An 18,587-nucleotide genomic window follows, 5' to 3' on the forward strand; every position below is an offset into this window, starting at 1 on the left:
ACCTGGAGGTCACCATGCTCACTGCAGGGCTGTCCAGGGAGTTGATGCCTTCCTGAGCTTATTCTTTTCTGGAAAATGGGAATAGCCAGGAGTCTGCCCTGGAAGATGGAGGGAACAACGCTCCAAGGGCATCAAGGCCTGGCCCCGGGACTCCTCAGTCAAGGCCAGGGAGCCTGGACCTCGGCCAAGTCCTGGCTTGCGCCTCCTCTCCCTTCCACAAGCCTGGGGCCTCTCCCTCAATGAAGCTCGCGGGCACCGAGGCTTAGAAAAGCACACAGATTTATTGCATATCAATCTCATGTATAAATTCATTGGAGCATTGGAAAGATTACATTTGGTATACAGTCCTATTCTACAGCATTAACCTCAAAATCAGCTTCTCCTAGGCCTTCTCTTAAGGAAATGTCTCTACACAAGTACATTTGTCTTTATCACAAGCATCAGAATGAAATTTGCAAAGTTGTTCTTTTCATGATTTCCTACACTTCATGTCTCATTTCATTCTTCTCCCACAGCGATTTCCGTATTAATTGGGAACTGTGCCTCTTTTGCGTCGGCAGTTCAGGACTCCTAGTCTCGGACGTAGATCCTAATCACATATTCAATAAGTGCATCTACAGAATTTTCCTTTTAATAAAAATTTCACCAACAGACACGATAATGACCGCTACGCAGGAGTCATGCACAGTTTACTTATAAACAGAAGCAATTTACAATCAAGGGGGACGTGGGGCGAGCGCCAGCCTCCTCCTCAATGGTCTTTTTAAACATTATATGAAAACCGGACATTTACATTTGATTTCTTTTTCAACACTGTACAGTTCTAAAAGAAAAAACAAAACAAAACAAAACGAAACCAAATCTATCATGTAACAATGGCAAAAGGTGGCGGGCGGCACAGGTCTGTGATTCTGCGAGGATTCTTTATATAGACCTTAAGGGACAAAGTCCGTATACACACACGCTTTAAATTACGATTCTGACACCAGGGCTCAGCATCCCTTGTGCTGAAAGAGAAGTGGCAATGCACGTGACGCCAAAGGCAATTGTTAGAATGACTTTTGTTCACGAGTGAATCGCACGTTTGGAAACTCAAGCTGCCTTTTATTTATTTTTGTAGTTTTTTTCCAAAAGTGGTGATACGAACCAGTGACAGAGAAGAACAAAACAAACACAAGTATGGAATGGAAGGAGCTGAGGAGCTCTTCTCAGAAGAACGCAAGAATGTTTTCGTCACAGTATCACTCATTGCTACAGAGACACAGTTTCATGGCTTTTGATACCCGGCTGACCTCCACTGACCAGGAGCAGCTACGTCCTGGCATCCCTGGCTGGGAGGGGAGCCTTGCCCTCCCCCACAAGGCTGCAGTGCAGGGGCGAGCTCTCCTCTCCCTCCCCTAGGACAGCACAGTGAATATAGCTCAGTAGGTTTCAGTCACTTGGGCAGGGGGACGGGACAGAGGAGCAGGGGACCACAATCCAGTGCTTCGAGGCTTCGAGTCTAAAATACGTGATATGTATTCAGGCAAGTGCTTTGCAGACGCTCACGGGGAAGCGGGGAAGGCAGAGGACACCAGGGCCCTTGGAATTTCCAGGGCTGGACTCTGGGGATGTGGAGGTCTTGGCCAGTCGGGGTCTGGATGGGACAGCTGCAAGCATGGCCTTGTAAAGGAAGGCCTCTCCAGCTGGGTAGTCTCTCAGGCCACGCCATGCCCATCCCAGCCACTGCTCCACACCCCAGGGCCCCATGCAGGGTGCAGGGGCTCGCTCCTCTGGGTTGGAGTCAGTGACATCTTGGGTCCCCCTCATGAAGGGTCTGCCGGGCCCACAGAGGAGCAACCCCATGGGCCCAACCTGGGGATGAGAGCAGGAACTGGTGGGGACGTCGGCTCGCTGGGGGTTGGGTTCTGAGGAGCAGCAGAGGGCAGGTGCGAGGAGGCCTCCTTCGGAATTTCCGTTTGGGGGATGGGGGTTGACAATCCAAGGAGTTAGCATTGGGGCAGCATTTAGGCTGAACGGAGGGGCCCTGGACCCCTGGCTTGCAGCCCTGACCCTGGCCACCTGGCCACAGACACAGCCAGTTGCCTTGTCGCGTCCCTGTCCATGCCACACAGCGACATGGGCCCCTTATAGTGTGGTGACAGTTGAAGGCCAGAATCTCTGAATTCTCACACCTGGGCCGGGCTCCCTGGCCCATGTCATCTCTGGGCACCAACACTGCTGGGCGGAGCAAAGCTGGGAGGGCAAGGCTCGCTGGGGCCTGGGGCCACGCTAAGTGTCGGCGCCATGTTTTGGGGTGCACCAGCCCAGGAAATAAGTGCTGTCTTTGTCAGGGGCAGTAAGAACAGGGCCTCCTGAAAATGCCAAGTGCTGGGACCTGGGGGCTGGATGCTCAGGAGAAACTGGGCTTGCTATCATTTTCAGGGGGACAAAAATATGTGACTTAAAACGTGCAACCAGGACTCTTGGGAAGGGTGGAAGGAAAGAGCGCCGAGAGAAGACAGGATGCTTGGGAAGACAGCTGAAAACGGCGGGATGGGACAGGGAGATCCGGAGAGCAACGGTAAGGGTGGCCCTCATCGGTTCTGCTTCTGCCGAAAAGATGCGCTGAGGGCTCCATCCGTCCGAACGTCCCACTTCAGAGAGATGGGGCCGTATTGCAAAAAAAAAAAAAAAAAAAAAAAAAAAAAAAAAAAAAAAAAGCACACACCTTACTCTTTCACAGAAGAAATCATATAATTTGGGTTTACAGAAATGGGGTGTTTATGTCCGAGGTTGAATTTTTACAAGAATCCCATCTAGATCAAGGAAAACTGGAAATTCCTATGCGGTACCTGGTGGGTCTGACCCAGGGGATGTTGTGGAAACGCATAAGGAGGCCTGAACGGTTGTGTTTGCAGATCCTGAATCCTTCCCGACACACCAGCTGGCTCTTCTGCAGGCAGCTCCCCCGCTGCCCCGGGGGGCCACCCAGGCCGCACGTGGCCCCAGCGCACGCACAGGTGGGTCTCGTCTTGTCACGCCGTGCAGATCTGGCGTGGGAGGGGTCCCTTTCACTGTGATACATCAGGTGGAGCCTCCTGCAGGAACCTCCCCATGGCAAGTCTTCAGTGCAAGCCTGGACCGCCTGGCACCCACAGAGACGATTGTCTTTTGGCCTGGAGCAGCCAGGACATCTCCTGTCACCGCTGGGGACAGCTTGAGATGTCCACGCGTGACACAAACCCACACCAAGGTGGCTTGCACCACTCCTGTTTGTATTTACGCTCTTTTTTTTTTTTAAGGGCAACGTGGGCGTTTTTTTTCTCTTCTTGTTGGGACACTATCATGATTTTTTCTTCCAAACAATACAAGAAATAAATAGAACACTTGTCTTAAATGCAAATGCAACTGAAACGCAAATTTAACAAAAACATATGATTGTCTGGTAAACGGCAGCAGGGACAGCAGGATTCATGGGGGGGACGGGGGTATTTGGCACATAAAAAATCGCCCCACTCCCACACGACACACAACCTTATTACACGGTTTTGGTCCTTCACCAGATACTTATATTAACATTATTTCTTCACAATAAGAATGTCTAATGCCAAAAATACTGTTAAGGAGGAAATAAAATAAGAAAAGAAATGAATTAGAAAAAATTACAAGTTATATACAGATTAAGGTAAATTCCATCAGGGAAAAAATTATTTGAAATTGGCCCCTATGGGAATAATTTAAAGCCCATCCGAGTGGGGAAGAAGTTGCATCCCGAGAGAGGGAGGCGGCCGGGCCCCGGGGGTTGTGCTGTCTCTGCTGCTTGCGGCAGGTTCCCCCGACGTCCTTCTGTTCTCAAGCTGTGTCTCACCAAGAGCGCACAGGAAGAGCGACGTGGTGACTGTGTCGTCCATCCGGAGTCTCAGGCACAGGTACGGCTTGGTGGCCCGGAGCCATGCGCTGGGATCGCTCCCCAGGGCAGCCACGTGGAGGACACCGGAGAGGCTGGGGTCAGGTGGGAGTTGGGAGACCCAGGACATGGCCAAGGCCCTGCCTTCCGAAGACGGCGGTGGGTTCCGGCGTGGGGTGGGCAAGGCAGGGACAGAGGAGGGAAGGAAGGTGGGTGCCCGGCCACATCTCTGCATGGTGGACTCAAGCCATGGGCCCTCGACTTCCCCGTACAATTGAGGGGTCTTAGGTGGGGGCCTGTGGATTCCTCTGAAGGCCACGTGGCGGCCCTGGCACCAATTCCATGTCACATGATGGCAGGCATGCTCCCCATCCCAGCCTCGGGCAGGCCTGCAGCCCAGGGCACCCTGTCTAAGACTTCCTCAGCAGTCTGCACGGCTCGCGGGTGTGGTCCCATGCCTCTTGTTCTGCCTCGGGGCACCCAGCGTCACCTTGGTGTATACAAATAGGGACAGAGATAGAAAATTTCTCCATTATCTACAGTATAAAGAACACGCCCAGGCACAGTGCGGGTTCCCAGGCAGACTCGGGTTTGCAAACGAGCTCAAATTTCAAAGCAATGCAAAATTACTTTTAAAAAACAATTTGCAAGTCATTTTTTGATTTTTAAAAAATACTGTCTATTTTTAAAACCACATGCTTAAATAGACTCTGTAGTCAATACGATTACCAAAAGGGTTATTCTTGTCATTTCATTATAAAAATCATTTGACTGATCTCTCTCTTTTGAGCACACCCGTCTATCCACTCCCTTCTGCGACCCCACGCAGGCACCCAGCAGTGGCCACCAGCTTCTGTCTCAGCGGAGCGTCCACCTGTCCACAGGTGGATTCTGTGTCTCAGCGGAGCGTCCACCTGTCCACGGTGTCCACGGGTTGATTCTGTGTCTCAGCGGAGCGTCCACCTGCCCACTGGCTGATTCTGCGAGGCAGCTCCGTTGGCTGTCTCTGGACGGCCGCCTGCAGGACCATCACTGAACAGTGTTCTCAAGACCAATCGTTGGAGATTGTGAGATTCTACGGCTGCTTTAGGGACTTTCGGGGTCTGAGTTTCCACTGGAAAAGTCGGAATGAAACATGGTGGGTGGGGAGGATGCTGAGGAGTGGCCACACGCAGGGACGGGGTCCTCCGCGGCCCCGTCAGCCTCCGTCCTCCGCGGCTGGTGCCCTCACTCTGGCCGCCGGCCCCCGGCCGCCCAGCCCGTCAGAGGTGGTTGATGGGGTGAAATGCTCCAGACTCCGACGTGGCTCCAGTGATGTTCAACCAAGCGTCCAAAGAGCCCTGGGAGGGGGTGTGGAGAGGAGTGTCTTCGGAAAGGGACAGCATCATTGCATATGCCTGGCGGGGAGGGGATGACACACACACAGGACAGGCAGGTGAGCATGTGGGCAGGGCGGGCCATCCCAGACAGGCAGCGCATGGGCAGGGCGGGCCATCCCAGACAGGCAGGTGAGCACGTGGGCAGGGCGGGCCATCCCAGACAGGCAGGTGAGTGCGTGCGCAGGGCGGGCCATCCCCGACAGGCAGCGCATGGGCAGGGCGGGCCATCCCAGACAGGCAGGTGAGTGCGTGCGCAGGGCGGGCCATCCCCGACAGGCAGCGCATGGGCAGGGCGGGCTGTTTCACACAGGCAGGTGAGCGTGCGGGCAGGACAGACCGTCCCGGGACGGCAGGGCCAAGCCTCGTCTGTTCCCAGCCTCCCGCAGCCCTGGCCTGGCTCAACCTCGCCCTGGTCCACAGTGGGAAGAGGGAGCAAAAGGGACTAAGAGACCCAGATTCTCTCTGCAGCCTGGAAGAGGAAGACATGAGCAGCCGTGACAGTGGGAGGGAGGAAGGCCACCCGCTGCTCAGAGTGATGCCAGGACACTGGGGTGCCAGTGCGGGGCCTCCTGTGCACACCAGTTCCCTTGGCTGCTTTGGGGTCCTCCCCCTCAAAGCCTCCTCTCCTTCCCACCCCTTCCCCCCAAGTTTTCTCCACTTGGTGATCAGCAGAAACTACAGACACGTGTCTGGTCTAGGAGGGCCCTGGGGGTCAACAAGAGCCACCCCTGCCAGGGGATGCCTGTTTTGGTGACCATGGGGACACTAAAGAGCTGCCTCTGGGACAGGGACGTGCAGCATTTCTGGGCCGATGGGATTCTTAGGAAGTGCCGGTATGTTTCCAGGCATTAGCTCATGGGACATCCTTCTGCCCCCAGCACAGGGCAGGTGGGGATGGGACTCGGGGAGCGTCGTGTGCGGGTTAAGGGCAAGGAAGGTGGGGAAGCCCAACGCTGTCCCACCCGAGTTAACACTCCAGACAGAATTAGTAAAAAGACAAAGACAGACACGCAGACGGCTTTTGCTGAGACCTGGGGCGGACCTGTTTCCTCTGGGAGGGCTGTAGAGAGCTGAATGAGACCCCCAGTCCCTATAGACTGGAGAGATACGTGGGCAGGGCCCTGGGGCCACCTGCCCTAAGGAGAGAAGCTGAGAAGCACCTGGGGCCAACCCTGGTGCCCTTGCTGACCTCATAGCTCCAGCCGGGAAGCAGAGACCGCCCGGCTGGACAGCTCTTCCCGTGGGAAAAATCCGGACTGCAGGCCACTGGGGCCCAGCTCAGAGAGGGAGTGAGACGAAGGCGGCTGGGCGGGCCAGAAACCTGCTCACAGACCTTTCCCACTGAGGACCACAGGAAGGTGAGCTGCCCGTGTCCACGAGTGAGCTCCCTCGTGAGGGTCCCGCCAGGGTCATCGGCTCTCAGCCCCTCCCTGCTGCACCCCAGCTTGCGGGAGGGCGGTGGTCACTGGGGCCTATCTGGAGGATGCAGCACGGGGGCGTTAGTAGTGATCAGAGCTTCCCCAGGCCTGGGAGGGCCACGGCGGGAGGTGAGTGCTGGCTGTCCCCTGGCTGAGGAGGCCAGGTGGGGTGGGGGTGGGGCTCTGGTGGGTACCTACCTGGTTCTTAGCCTGCCTGCACAGTGTATGTTTTAAAGCCTCAGAATCTAAGGTGGAATTAAGCACATCTTTAACTTCAAATGCTTCCTCAGCTGCTCTGCGGAGGTCCAGCCCCTTCCCAAAAGTCGGCATCGGCTCCAAAGCTAACAGACCGCCTTCATGGTCCTCAGCACACCTGCACCAATGACCGGGGAGAGGGAGGGCCTGCTGTTAGCAGCCTGGCCTTGGCCGCCTCTCTGATGCCGCAAGGCCTGCTCTGGGCCTGCATGCACGCCACTGCATCTCTGCCAGCCACATGCACAGGGAGACAGACACACGGACACACAGACGCCTGGACGGGAAGCCACACGGATGCAGGAGAGTGACGGACAGAGGTCAGGGCGGGGGTGAGTGCGTGCACACACATCAGGCAGCAGGCAGGGGGCTCAGATCTTTCGAGTGGAGGGTGGAGAAGGAGGCTTCAATGCTCTAAGACCCCAGGCAGCTCCGAGAGGCCCGGGGCTCCCTCTCCCGGGACTCAGGGGCAGCATCCAGGCTGGGGAGGAAGCACCGCCTCCGAAGGGCCTCCTGGGGGATCTGGGAATGCTGGCAGTGTCGCCCAAGCCTGATACTGGCGGCGAACACTGAGGACATGGGGAAGTGGCTCCGGCTGGCACAGAATAGTGGGTGCTTGGCCCCTGTGCCCACGGCCCTCTAGGGGCTGCACACGCTGTCCCAGGCTGACGGGCAGCTCTGCTGCAGGGCTGGGGGCCTCCATGTCTGCTCAGTGCAGGGAAATGCCTTGCCCTCCACACTCTGCTTCCAGCCTCCAGGGCCCCTGGGGGTGGGTGGGGGGCTGAGAGCCCCTGACCCTGTTGCCCGTGGCTCAGCCTTGCCCTGGCCTGTGTGTAGGAGCCCCGAGGTGGCTGTGCTGGAGTAGGGGCTGAGCCTGGGATAGGCTCACAAGTGGTTGAAGAGGGAGGTCCCCCTCCCGATGGACGCCCACGTTCCCCCCTTGCCCCGTCCAGGAGCACACGGCTGCCCCCACCTTCGGGTGTGGTCGAAGCCCACGGCCAGGGAGGTGGGTGCTTCCTCGTCCTCCTCGTCCTCATAGGTGGCCTGGGGTTCGGGTGCGGGGGACACCGTGTCGTCCTGCGACTTCCCGGCCAGGCTGTCCTCATCGTCCTCCTCCAGGTCATCGTCATCCTCCTCCTCCACGTCCTCCTGCTTCTCGCTGGCTAGGCCTGGACACTGGGAGCTGCCGTCCACGTCCTGCATCTCCGGCCTGAAATGACACAGGAGGAGATTGGCCAAGTTCAGGCGTCTCTCTCCTTGCCATGGACCCCCAAAGGCTGGTGACTCGGCTCTGCCCCCACTGCCTCCCCCAACGACCCTCAGCCCCCTTCCTGAGGGAGCTCCCACCGGTCCCCGGGCCCAGCCACTGAGTCTGCAGAGTGAGAGGCACGGAGGCCTTGGGGCGGTCCCAGGAGAGGAGGACGAGTGCTCAGGGTGGTGGGGGCGGGGCAAGGCCCAGCGGCAGGCGGCTGTTGTGGCCGTGAGGGCACCAGGGCCAGGCGGTGTTGGGGAGGAAGAGGTGGGCAGTCCTGTGGGGAAGCTGGTCCTGCACTGGTGCGGGGACTGCGCACTGCACGAGAGGCACCCTCAGGGCAGACTTCGGGGGGAAGGATTTCAGGCTGACAACTTGAGGACGTGAGCACTGGCCCGAGAGCCGGGAGCCCCGGAGGGCTCTCTGGGATCTGGAGAGTGAGGGCCCAAAGCCTGTTGTCAGCAGTCTGACAGCACCAGGACAAGCTTGCTTCAGAGCCTGAGGGGACTCTCCTGCAGCCCAGGGCTCTCCTGACTTCCCCCAGGGTCACTGCAGCCTGGCAGGACCCCTCCACTCTGGTTCCTCAGTATTAAAAAAAGAACAAAGTGTGCATGGGCGTGGCTGAGCGTTCTCATTTCTTTCAGGAAGAGCCACTAGAGTTTGGCTCGTCTTCATGTTCATGGCCAAGAGCTGTGTCTTGGGTGGGCTGGGCCCTAGGGGAGCCGAGGGCCCCCAGGCAGGTGCTGGACATGCTGGTAGACGGGCCCAAGCAAAGGGCAGGGCACGCAGTTCTTGGACTGCCCACGCCCAGAGCCCCAGGGCCACTCTTTCTTGTCCTCACTCTGCCTGGGGGCACTGCCCCCCGCCGCCCTGGGAGGTACCCACAGTGCAGGGGAGATGCAGGAGTCCTGCTCTTGGCATCCAAGCAAGAAAGTGACAGCGTCTCCCAGTGACTGACTTCCATGTCTCAGACTCGCCTGTGTGCACAGGAACTGGGCTTGGGGAGGCCGTAATCCCCTGGCTCTCCACAGATGCCACGTCTCTATCTCTTGTCTTTCTGCCTTCCAGGATGGACAGAACTCAGCAGGCTTCAGGGCTTGAGGACAGTTCCTCGGTCCTGGTCGCCTATGTTGGGTGCTGGGAGCGTCTTGTATACACACCCATCTCCTCAGCCATGGAGCTGCTGGGATCTGGGTCCTGGTTCTCACCCTGGTTGTTGGTGTGGTGCCCTTGGGTGGGGTTGTCTTTGGGGCCTGTGCCCTCTCGATGACCCGAGGACATGCCCCTCCCTGTCCACTCTGAGGACGGGATGAGATGGCGCAGGATGAGAGCCCAGGCTCATCACATGGGTGCCTTCCTGTCCACTCCGAGGACAGGACGAGATGGCGCAGGGTGAGAGCCCAAGCTTATCACATGGGCATGTGCCGTGAGATCCATCTGGTGGCCCCACGTGGGTTTGCATGGAATCCCCGCCAGCTGGGGGCAGGGGCTTTGCCCTCTTTATGTCTGCTGCACACCCCCTGTGCACAGAGTATTTGCTTTCCAGTGTTGGGGAGTGGAGCGTCCGGCTCGGACACAGAACAGGGCCTGGTGGCTGGTTCGGCTCCAATAGGGAGGACAGTCAGTTTCCCAGAGCTGCCCAAACCAAACCCCACAGTATGGGGGCCTGAAGCAGCAGCCGTGGATACCTTTATAGCTCTGAGGCCAGAAGTCCAAGATCCAGGCGAGGGCAGGCCGGGTTCCTTCTGAGACTCTGGGGGAGAATCTGTCCCTGGCCTCTCTCCAGCTCCTGCTGCTGCTGGCCCTCCTTGGCCATCCTTGGCAACCCTTGGCCTTCTTTGCCTCTCCTAGGTGACCCTTGGCCCTCCTTGGCCATCCTTGGTGACTCTCGGCCATCCTTGGCGACCCTTGGCCCTCCTTGGCCATCCTTGGCGACCCTTGGCCCTCCTTGGCCATCCTTGGCGACTCTCGGCCCTCCTTGGCCATCCTTGGTGACTCTCGGCCATCCTTGGCCATCCTTGGCGACCCTTGGCCCTCCTTGGCCATCCTTGGCGACTCTCGGCCCTCCTTGGCCATCCTTGGTGACTCTCGGCCCTCCTTGGCCATCCTTGGTGACTCTCGGCCCTCTTAGGTGACTCTTGGCTGGGAGGCGCATCACCCCGACCTCCGTCTCCGTTTTCCCTTGGCCTTCTCCTCCATGTGTTTTTCTCCAAGTTCTCCCTTTTTTCAAGACTGTCAGTGCCGCTGGATTGGGGCCCACTCTACTCCAGTGTGGCCTCTGCTTAATCCCTCCTTAAAGACCTTATCTCTGAAGAGTCCCATTCTGAAATGCTGGGGGCTGGGACTTCCACCTGGGAATGTTGAGGGACATAATTCAACTCAGGGGTTCGCTGGGCTGCAGGACCAGGATGCCCGACAGGCATGGATCCTTTCTGACGGCAAAGGACAGGAGCTGGTTCCGCAGGAGGCCCAGGGAACGCCCCGCCACCCCAGGGACTGGCTGCCTATGTCCATCTTGCCCTATTCTCATTTTCGACAGTGACGTGGGGGCTCTCAGGATGAGGCCAGTTGGACCTGGGGACTTTGCCTCTGCAGGACGGGCCTTCCGAAGGCCTGGGTCTGTGGCCAGCTGTGCCCATATGTTCTGAGGTGTTGAGAGCCTCCCTTGTCCCCATCCCCAGGGCTGTGAGGAGCAGGGCATGGTGGGCCTTGGCAAAGGCGATGGGGAGGCCCAGCCACACGTCTTTCTCCTGGAGACAGCCCTCTGTCCTGGTGGGGCTTCTGCAGTATGGCCAGGCCGCCACCCTAGCTTGGGGCACGGGGGCCTTGCTGTCTTCCAGCTGGTTCAGCCTCTGCACACACTCCTGCTCCTGGGCTCACCCTGGCAAGGATGCCATCGAAGAATCCTCGCCCGTTCCTCACCTGGTCTTGCTCTGGGAGCTGCAGTTTAGGGGATCGTGCCTGAGGACAGGGCTGTGGAGCGTAGGTAAGGCCTGGCCCATGGCACTTATGGGTCTGACACGCAGCTGCAGGGAACACGAACAGCTCCCGTGCGGCTGTCTCAGCATGGCCAGAGCTGAGTTCCCTTCAGGCCATTGTTCCTGGAGCCCAGCGGGGAATGCAGGGACAACCTTGGGGCTGCAGAGCAGGTGGGGTTGCAGCAGGGTGGAGGTGAGGCTTTTGGGACCATGGCCCATGGCCAGCTTCTCCCCCTGACCTGGGCTCTGATGGAAGAAGATGCTGAGGGCCCTACAGGCGAGCTCACCTACCTAGGAGGGGCAGACTTGGAACGTGGCTTTGCCAGAGCCAGTGTCCAACTGCCTCCTGTGTTTATTGCTTGGACGCCTCTTTCCAGGTACCCCCACTCTCCTAGAAGCAATGACAGGAAGACGCAGCCCTGCCCTGGAGGAGCAGATGGACTCTTAGGGAGCCCGGGTTTCAGGGGGATTATTCCTCACCTGCTGGAGGTGGTAGGGAGTGAGCTGGGCCCTGCGGGTACACAGCCTTAGACCACCCATGGCCAGTGCGATAAGAGCGTGGGCTCTGGCTCCAGGTTCTGGGCCTGAGCAATGCACCTCACTTCCGTGGACCTCGTTTTCCCTTCTGTAGAATCAGGGGATCACCCCCTCAGGCCTCTTAGAGTTTGGAACATCTTCGGTTCTCTGCCAGCTGGCCTGGCTTTAGCTTTTACACAGGAAGCAGCTCTGCTAGGGTGTCTGAAGGCTCCCCCAGAGTAAGTGGGGCACATGGAGCCCTGATAACCCAGGCTGCACAGAGCACGTGCCAATATTCTTGGATCTGAATTCCCCCCTTGTTCTGCTGCTCTGTGTGTTTATATACACATGTGCACATGCATGTACATGTGTCTCTATGTGTATGCACATGACTGTCACACGTGTATGTGCACACACTGTCCATGTGCATGTACTTGCATGTGTGCACATGCATGTGTGTAGATCTATGCAGATATGTTTACGCATGCACATGTTATGCACACATGTGTATGCATGTGTGTACGTGCATGCCTGTATTTGGGCACCTGCATGCACCTGCATATGTATACATATGTATACACAATGCATCTCTGTGTGCATATGTGCATGTGAATGTGTACGTGTACACGGGGCATATACGTATGTGCACGTGTGTGCGTGCATGTGTATTACACACGTGTTCACATGTGTATGTGTGTGCATGTGTGTATTTCAAGGTGAAGCATTTTGGTTTGGAAACTTTTAGTGCCTCAGATTAAATCAAAATGTCCTCGAGTTTCAGAGGCACAGCTGAACTTGTGGCCGGCTTGGTCACCTGGCTAGTGTTTTGCGCACATATCTGTTAATAGTGAGGTCAGTAAGCCCAGGGGTGCTTACTCTCATGACTCTCCAGGTGGAGGAACTGAGGCAGACAGCACAGCTTCCCCAGGTTCCCAGAGCCCGGGGGCCTCACCCTCTGTGGTGAGGCCCCCACTGTGCCTTTCTGGATGTGCCAGGGGCTGGTGCTGGGGTCCTCTGAGGGTGGCCATGCAGGGCTGTTGGCCGGGTCCACACCTTACCCAGCCCGAGATAGTTTTCTTACCGTTTCTCTGTTCGCGTTGATGCTTGGTTCATCTCACTATTGGCAATAAAGTTTCTGATTTCTGAGAAATAAGAGTCTTCTTTCTCATCTAAAAGTGCGTGGTTGTCCGACTCTGAGGTGGGAGAGGAGGCGCTGGTCCCCAGGTGGTTCGTGAGGACCCCAGGGTGCTGGCTCACTGCGGAGGGGAGAGAGTGTCAGGCAGTGGCCTCTCGGTGATCCCCTCCCTCCATGGGGCAAACCAGCCGCGAACAGTGCACACTTGGGGTGCTCTTAGGGAGGCAGGTTTCTTAGGGACACTGGAGAGCTCTGGGTTCTCTTGAATGACTATGGTTTGAGGGGTACCTGTTGGCTTCCTGAGGTATCATCTATGGCCCTCTTCCCTGCCCGGTGCCCCCTCCCCTCCTCTTCCCCTCCCCCTCTGTGGGGCCTGACCTTGTGGGTGGCCCACCTGGTGCGTTCTCGTGCTCGTGCTTCTTGAGGTGCCGGTCCAGGTTGGTCTGCTGCCCGAAGCAGCGGTTGCACAGGTGGCATTTGAAGGGCTTCTCCTTGTTGTGGATGTTCCGGACGTGCCGCTGGAGGTTCGAAGAGATGCTGAAGGAGCGGTCGCAGTACTTACACCTGGAAGAGGCACACGCGCTCCTCAGCGCAGGCTCTGGCTCTGCCTGGCAGGCCGGGCCACAGAGGGTGGGGGGAAGGGAGCTTGTGTCCCTGCCCTGCGCTCCGTGCACAGCTTTGCCCCGCCGTGTCCCGGAGGCTGCTGGATATCCCAGCTGGAGAGCCAAAGGCGTCCTGGGGAAGCTGTCCCTAGAAACAGCCCTGACTTCAAGAAGTAGGGGTTCAAGGGCCGGGCACAGTGGCTCACACCTGTAATCCCAGCACTTTGGGAGGCCGAGGTGGGCGGATCACAAGGTCAGGAGATCAAGACCATCCTGGCTAACACGGTGAAACCCTGTCTCTACTAAAAATACAAAAAATTAGCCGGGCGTGGTGGCGGGTGCCTGTAGTCCCGGCTACTCGGGAGGCTGAGGCAGGAGAATGGTGTGACCCCGGGAGGCGGAGCTTGCAGTGAGCAGAGATCGCGCCACTGCACTCCAGCCTGGGTGACAGAAAGAGACTCTGTCTCAAAAAAAAAAAAAAAAAAAAAAAGCAGGGGTTCATTCTTCTACTGTTCTGTGGGTGGTGGATCCCCCCGGAGAGTGTCCCACGTCCCCTGGGCAGGCGGTGCCCCCGACCTTCCAGCGTCTCCCGCCCTCTGTTGTCTGGTTCTCCCTGGTCCCCAGGCCCCGCGGCCGGCAGGTGGGCCGCCGGGGACGACGTGCTCCTTGCAGCCTCCGGAGGGCGGCCTTGCTCCATGGAAAGACGCACGGCAGGGCCAGTCTCCCAGGTGGAGGCTTCCACAGACCAGCACCCAGACCAGCTCCCTGTGACCTTCCGCCTCCAGCCCTCGAGGTGGCTGGGGGCCCCTGGGCACGCCCCACCTCACTTGGAGCCTCAGTTTGCCGATCCATTCATGGAGGGCTTGGGGGCTGCCCTGGAGGCTGCTACCTGTTGGCTGCCTCCTCTATTAAGGACACAAAGATCACACTGGCCTCTTTGAGCACTACCAGCTCCGGGCTCGGCTTATCTTTACTCCCCCAGGGTGGGCAGGGCTGCGGCCAGCCTGCACCACGCACACGGGAAAGTTGGGATGAGACCCCCTTCCTCCATCTGGCCTCCACGGCATCAGGCAGAGCAGGACTCTAACACCCTGAGCTTAGCAGAGCAAGGCCTTTTGCTGCTGGAAAGTCATCACAACGAGCGATCGAGGAGGGCTGTGTGTGGAGGTTCCCCCTCAGCGTGGGGCCCTTGCACTGGGAGTGACCTCCACAGCCACACGTGGTGACCCTGCAGGCAGGAAAAGGGAGGGTTGTTCGCTCTCATTTTGGAGAGCGGGGCTGAGAGTTAGGGGGCCTGAGCAACACGTGCATTGAGCAGCAAGAAAATCACGCCTGAAACGGAGAGGGGGAGCTGGGCATGAGCTAAGGAGGAACCCCACGAGCTCTGCAGATGCACATGCGCTGCCTCTGTGAAGACACAGCCTCCTCCCTGGGGGGTACCCGGGGCGGGCAGGGCTGGCTTACTGACACCCGGCTGGGCTGGGCGACGGTGAAGGGAACCCTGACTGCTTGGTTTTCAGTTGCACGTGTGTGCTTGGCGTGTGCATGTGTGCCCCGCCTGTGTGTGCACATTTGTGTGTGCTCTTGGCTATCAGAACGCCCGCAGGGGTGCTTATCTGATCCCAGAGGCACACACACACACTTGAACATTCTGTTTATATGATCGTGCATTTTCATATTTTGAAAACAAAACAAGCTCCATGATGTCCACGGCACAGCATACAGAAAGTCCATCCGATGTGGCAGGATTCTGGCAGGGGGGGCTTGGCAGCAGCCAGAGACCAGGCCAGGGCCTCTGTGGGAGCCTCTGTGGAGGCACCAGGACTGGGCAGGGTTTGTTCACCCGAAGGGGGCGTGGCTGTTTTAAGCACAGTGGCCTTCATTCCCACAGAGGACAGGACTCCGAGAGGCCCCACCCCGCCCCGACCGGTGCTGGTAGCCCGCTCCAGTGCAGCATACGGGTCACGTGCCCTTGTCACATGGATGGGGACGTGCCTGGCGACACTCGGGAGTCCTGGCCTACCAGACCGGGAGGGGGTGTGGTTCAGCCTTCTCGGCGCGGTGCTGCCCTGTACAGGAGGGGCCTGGACTGGTGTTTGCTATCACAAAAGCCTGGCGAGGGAGTCTGACCGCCATCAACACACCCGCAGGGGCCTCCCCGAGGCAGGAAGCTGCAGTCCCGCACCTTCCGGGCCCAGGAGCTCAGCATTCCCCACACGGAGGGGCTGTGGCCGTGAGAAACTGTCCTTGGAATCTCAGAGCCTGCGAGTCTCCCCCGCTCCCCAAGCTGCCTGGTAGAACCTAGGAAGTCTGATAATGGGTCCCCTAGAGAACGGAGGCAGTCCCGGGAGAAGGGCCCTCCTCTCCCACACCTGGCCATGGCATTTCCACGTCCCACCCACTTCGCCCCTGGCGCTGCCCTGAGGCTTCATCCACTCAGTTCCCGAATCTTCCAACTGTTGCCAGAGGTCAGGCTCACTCTGGCCTGTTCCACGGGAGACAAGCAAAGAACCATTTGTGATGGAAGTCCCCAAGCTCCCCCGAAGTGACCCTCAACCTTCTCTGCTCCTGAACCCAGGGGCCCGGCCTGTGGGCTTCTCTGGGAGCCCCTGCTCCTCCCCAGGTCAGCTGAGCTGCCTCCGGGTACCCAGGTCCCAGCCTCTCCTCCCGCAGCCCAGTGACAGGCAGCGCCCTGGCTTGTACTGGCCATCCACAAAGCCTGCCCTGGGCGGCGCTGCAGTTTTGTTTTACTCGGCCTGTGAACTCACACAAGAGTAAGGTTGAGGATGGAGCCCTTTCGGCAGCTGGGGTGGAGATGCTTGGGTGCCCCCCTACCCGACATGTCCCACACAATCTCCGGGAAAGGAGGGATTTTACACCCCCGAATGCATTTTCTCACATCCCCCACCCTGATACATCCTTAGACTGGAACGGTGGTGCCCGGCCCTGGGACCGCCCTGCTTTTGAGGCTGACAGACTGCCGAGAAAGGACACACTGGACCCTGCGTCTCCAGCCCAGATGCAAATTCAGGCCCTGCCCAGCCAGAGGCTTCCCACCCAGCTGGGGCCATGTGCCCCTCTGGCATGTGGACGCAGCCCAGTCTGTCTGCCTGCCTGATTGTCTGTCTGCCTGCCAGTCTGCCTGTCTGTCTGCCTGCCTGTCTGTCTGCCTGCCTGTCTGTTCATCTGTCTGTCCATCTGCCTGTCTGTCTGCCTTCCTGCCTGTCCACTCTGCCTGTCTGCCTTCCTGTCTGCCTGCCTGTCTGTCCATCTGTCTGTCTGCCTACCTGTCTGCCTTCCTGCCTGTTTGCCTGCCTGTCTGTCTGCCTGCCTGTCTGTCCGCCTGCCTGTCTGTCTGTTTTCCTGCCTGTCTGCCCTGCCTGTCTATCTGCCTACCTGTCTGTCTGCCTTCCTGCCAGTTTGCCTGTCTGTCCACCTGCCTGTCTTCCTGCCTGTCCGCCCTACCTATCTGTCCACCTACCGGTCTGTCTGTCTGCTTTTTGCCTGTTTGCCTGCCTGTCTGTCTTCCTGTCTGTCCGCCTGCCTGTCTGTCTGCCTTCCTGCCTGTTTGCCTGTCTGTCTGTCCGCCTGCCTGTCTGTCCACCTGCCTGTCTGTCTGCCTGTCTGTCTGCCTGTCTATCTGCCTGTCTGTCTTCCTGCCTGTCCGCCCTGGCTATCTGTCCACCTACCAGTCTGTCTGTCTGCTTTTTGCCTGTTTGCCTGTCTGCCTGTCTGTCCGTCTGTCTGTCCGCCTGCCTGTCTGCCTGCCAGTGTGTCTGCTTGTCTGTCTGAATGTGTGCTCACACACAGCTCATTCAGTTCCTGGTTTCTTTGGAAATGCAGCGACCTTTGCAGAAACTCCACCTAATGGCTCCTGTGTAAACCCCGCAGCTGGGGATCCGAGGTGAGAAACGGGATTGGAAAAGAAGCTTGTTCATGAAACTGGTGGAGAGCAAGTCCCTTGTGTGAAGTTCTGGGGCTGGGGAGAGCCACGGACGGGGCTGTGCGTTCCATTTGGTTGCAGAGAGCCCTGAACGTGGCCCTCTCTTGCTTCTAATCTAAATAAATGGCCCAGAGAGAGAAGTCCATTTGAAATTTAGGGGAGCCGTGAGCCCAGGGCTGCAAGGGAGCAGAGTTCTCCGAGCAGCTGGGGTCTGCGTTGTAAATAAGCTGACAAGCGGCCGGTGAAATTGATGGCCTCACTGTGTAAAATAACACGCCTGTGAGCTCCAAAAGGAAGGAGAACGTGCAGGGTAGCCTGGCCCCAGCACACTGCGGAAGGGAGAGGACCTTGCTGTGACAGTGCCTGCTGCACTCCCAGGGAAGCCATCGGCAGGGGGACAACAGAGCATGGGCAGGTCAAGGGGAGGTGGCCAGGGCCCCCGAGCCCCTGAGCCCTGGGCAGCAGCATCCTTCCTGGGATCCAGTGGGGTCTCCTGCAACCACTACAGGGGGAACTGCTTTTGGTGACTGTAAAAGGGAGGGAAGAGGAAGAAAGAAGGTATTTTCAAACCCAGCAGTAAAAATAAAACTAAAAAGGAAAGGACAGGCATGGGCCACCGGCAGCCCCCGATGGAAGCACAACTATGGCTCCCTTGCACGCTCCAGCTTCACACAGAAGGCAGGACTGAGCCTGGGGGGATGACGGAAGCACACGGCAGACCAGGGAGCCAGCAGCCCTGAGGCGGGAATCTCAGGTCCCGGCAGGAGTCCTGGGCAGCCCGAGCAGGCTCGCATCCAGGGTGTGACTCCAGGCTCCACTGGGCATCGTCCCAGAGAGACCTCCAGGCCAGCCGTCAGGATGAAGACCAAGGAGCAGCCCCCTTCCCCATTCCCATTTCAATGTTTATGCTTCTCCAACCCAAATCCCACAAAACCTACATGCTTTATTTTTATTTTTAAGAAATAAGAGTGACATTAACTGAATCTCACCTTCCCACTTCACTCAAAGACCTCGAGGCCAGGAGAAGCTAGGGGCCAAGTTACCTCCAGGAAATGTATTTGGTGCACCAAAGGCTCTACGTTCCCTACCTCAGGGCTTTGAAACACACTCTGAATGATTTCAGGTCATTTGAGGCAAGGACCTAAACGGAAGAGGCTTCCAATGTCATCTGGTTTGATTACCCGATCGCTCTAGGCAACCCATGAGAAGCCCGCTTCCTCCTG

General features: G+C 58.0%; 2 protein-coding genes across 25 annotated transcripts in view; one reads left to right on the forward strand and one right to left on the reverse strand.

Moving 5' to 3' along the window:
* LOC106998107 (uncharacterized) overlaps window positions 1-8,798 on the forward strand; it is a 29,853-nt gene extending 21,055 nt beyond the window's left edge. For 3 of the 17 annotated variants that reach the window (XM_077978808.1, XM_077978801.1, XM_077978878.1), the window contains exon 7: window positions 1,121-2,538. Coding sequence is in view for 1 of the 17 variants with exons in the window: in XM_077978832.1 (XP_077834958.1) it covers window positions 2,766-3,002; window positions 3,840-3,911; window positions 4,719-4,925 (516 nt within the window). In the remaining 16 variants the exon portion in view is untranslated. Of the gene's footprint in view, window positions 1-268; window positions 3,912-4,718; window positions 5,360-5,505; window positions 6,102-6,464; window positions 6,627-6,976; window positions 7,271-7,775; window positions 7,945-8,057 lie in introns of those variants that run through there. The other 14 variants (XM_077978823.1, XM_077978884.1, XM_077978905.1 and 11 more) reach the window with 9 other exon arrangements.
* Window positions 2,718-18,587, reverse strand: part of PRDM16 (PR/SET domain 16) — a 365,577-nt gene continuing 349,707 nt past the window's right edge. For 4 of the 8 annotated variants that reach the window (XM_077978731.1, XM_028840875.2, XM_077978722.1 and 1 more), the window contains exons 13-17: window positions 13,214-13,383; window positions 12,766-12,940; window positions 7,912-8,148; window positions 6,885-7,059; window positions 2,718-5,286 (exon numbers count right to left, since the gene is read on the reverse strand). In XM_077978731.1, the coding sequence (XP_077834857.1) occupies window positions 5,152-5,286; window positions 6,885-7,059; window positions 7,912-8,148; window positions 12,766-12,940; window positions 13,214-13,383 (892 nt within the window). In that variant the 3' untranslated portion in view covers window positions 2,718-5,151. The remainder of the gene's footprint in view (window positions 5,287-6,884; window positions 7,060-7,911; window positions 8,149-12,765; window positions 12,941-13,213; window positions 13,384-18,587) is intronic. The other 4 variants (XM_077978756.1, XM_077978741.1, XM_077978749.1 and 1 more) reach the window with 1 other exon arrangement.

This window comes from Macaca mulatta, chromosome 1 (assembly GCF_049350105.2).
Source record: "Macaca mulatta isolate MMU2019108-1 chromosome 1, T2T-MMU8v2.0, whole genome shotgun sequence".
Lineage (NCBI taxonomy): Eukaryota > Metazoa > Chordata > Mammalia > Primates > Cercopithecidae > Macaca > Macaca mulatta.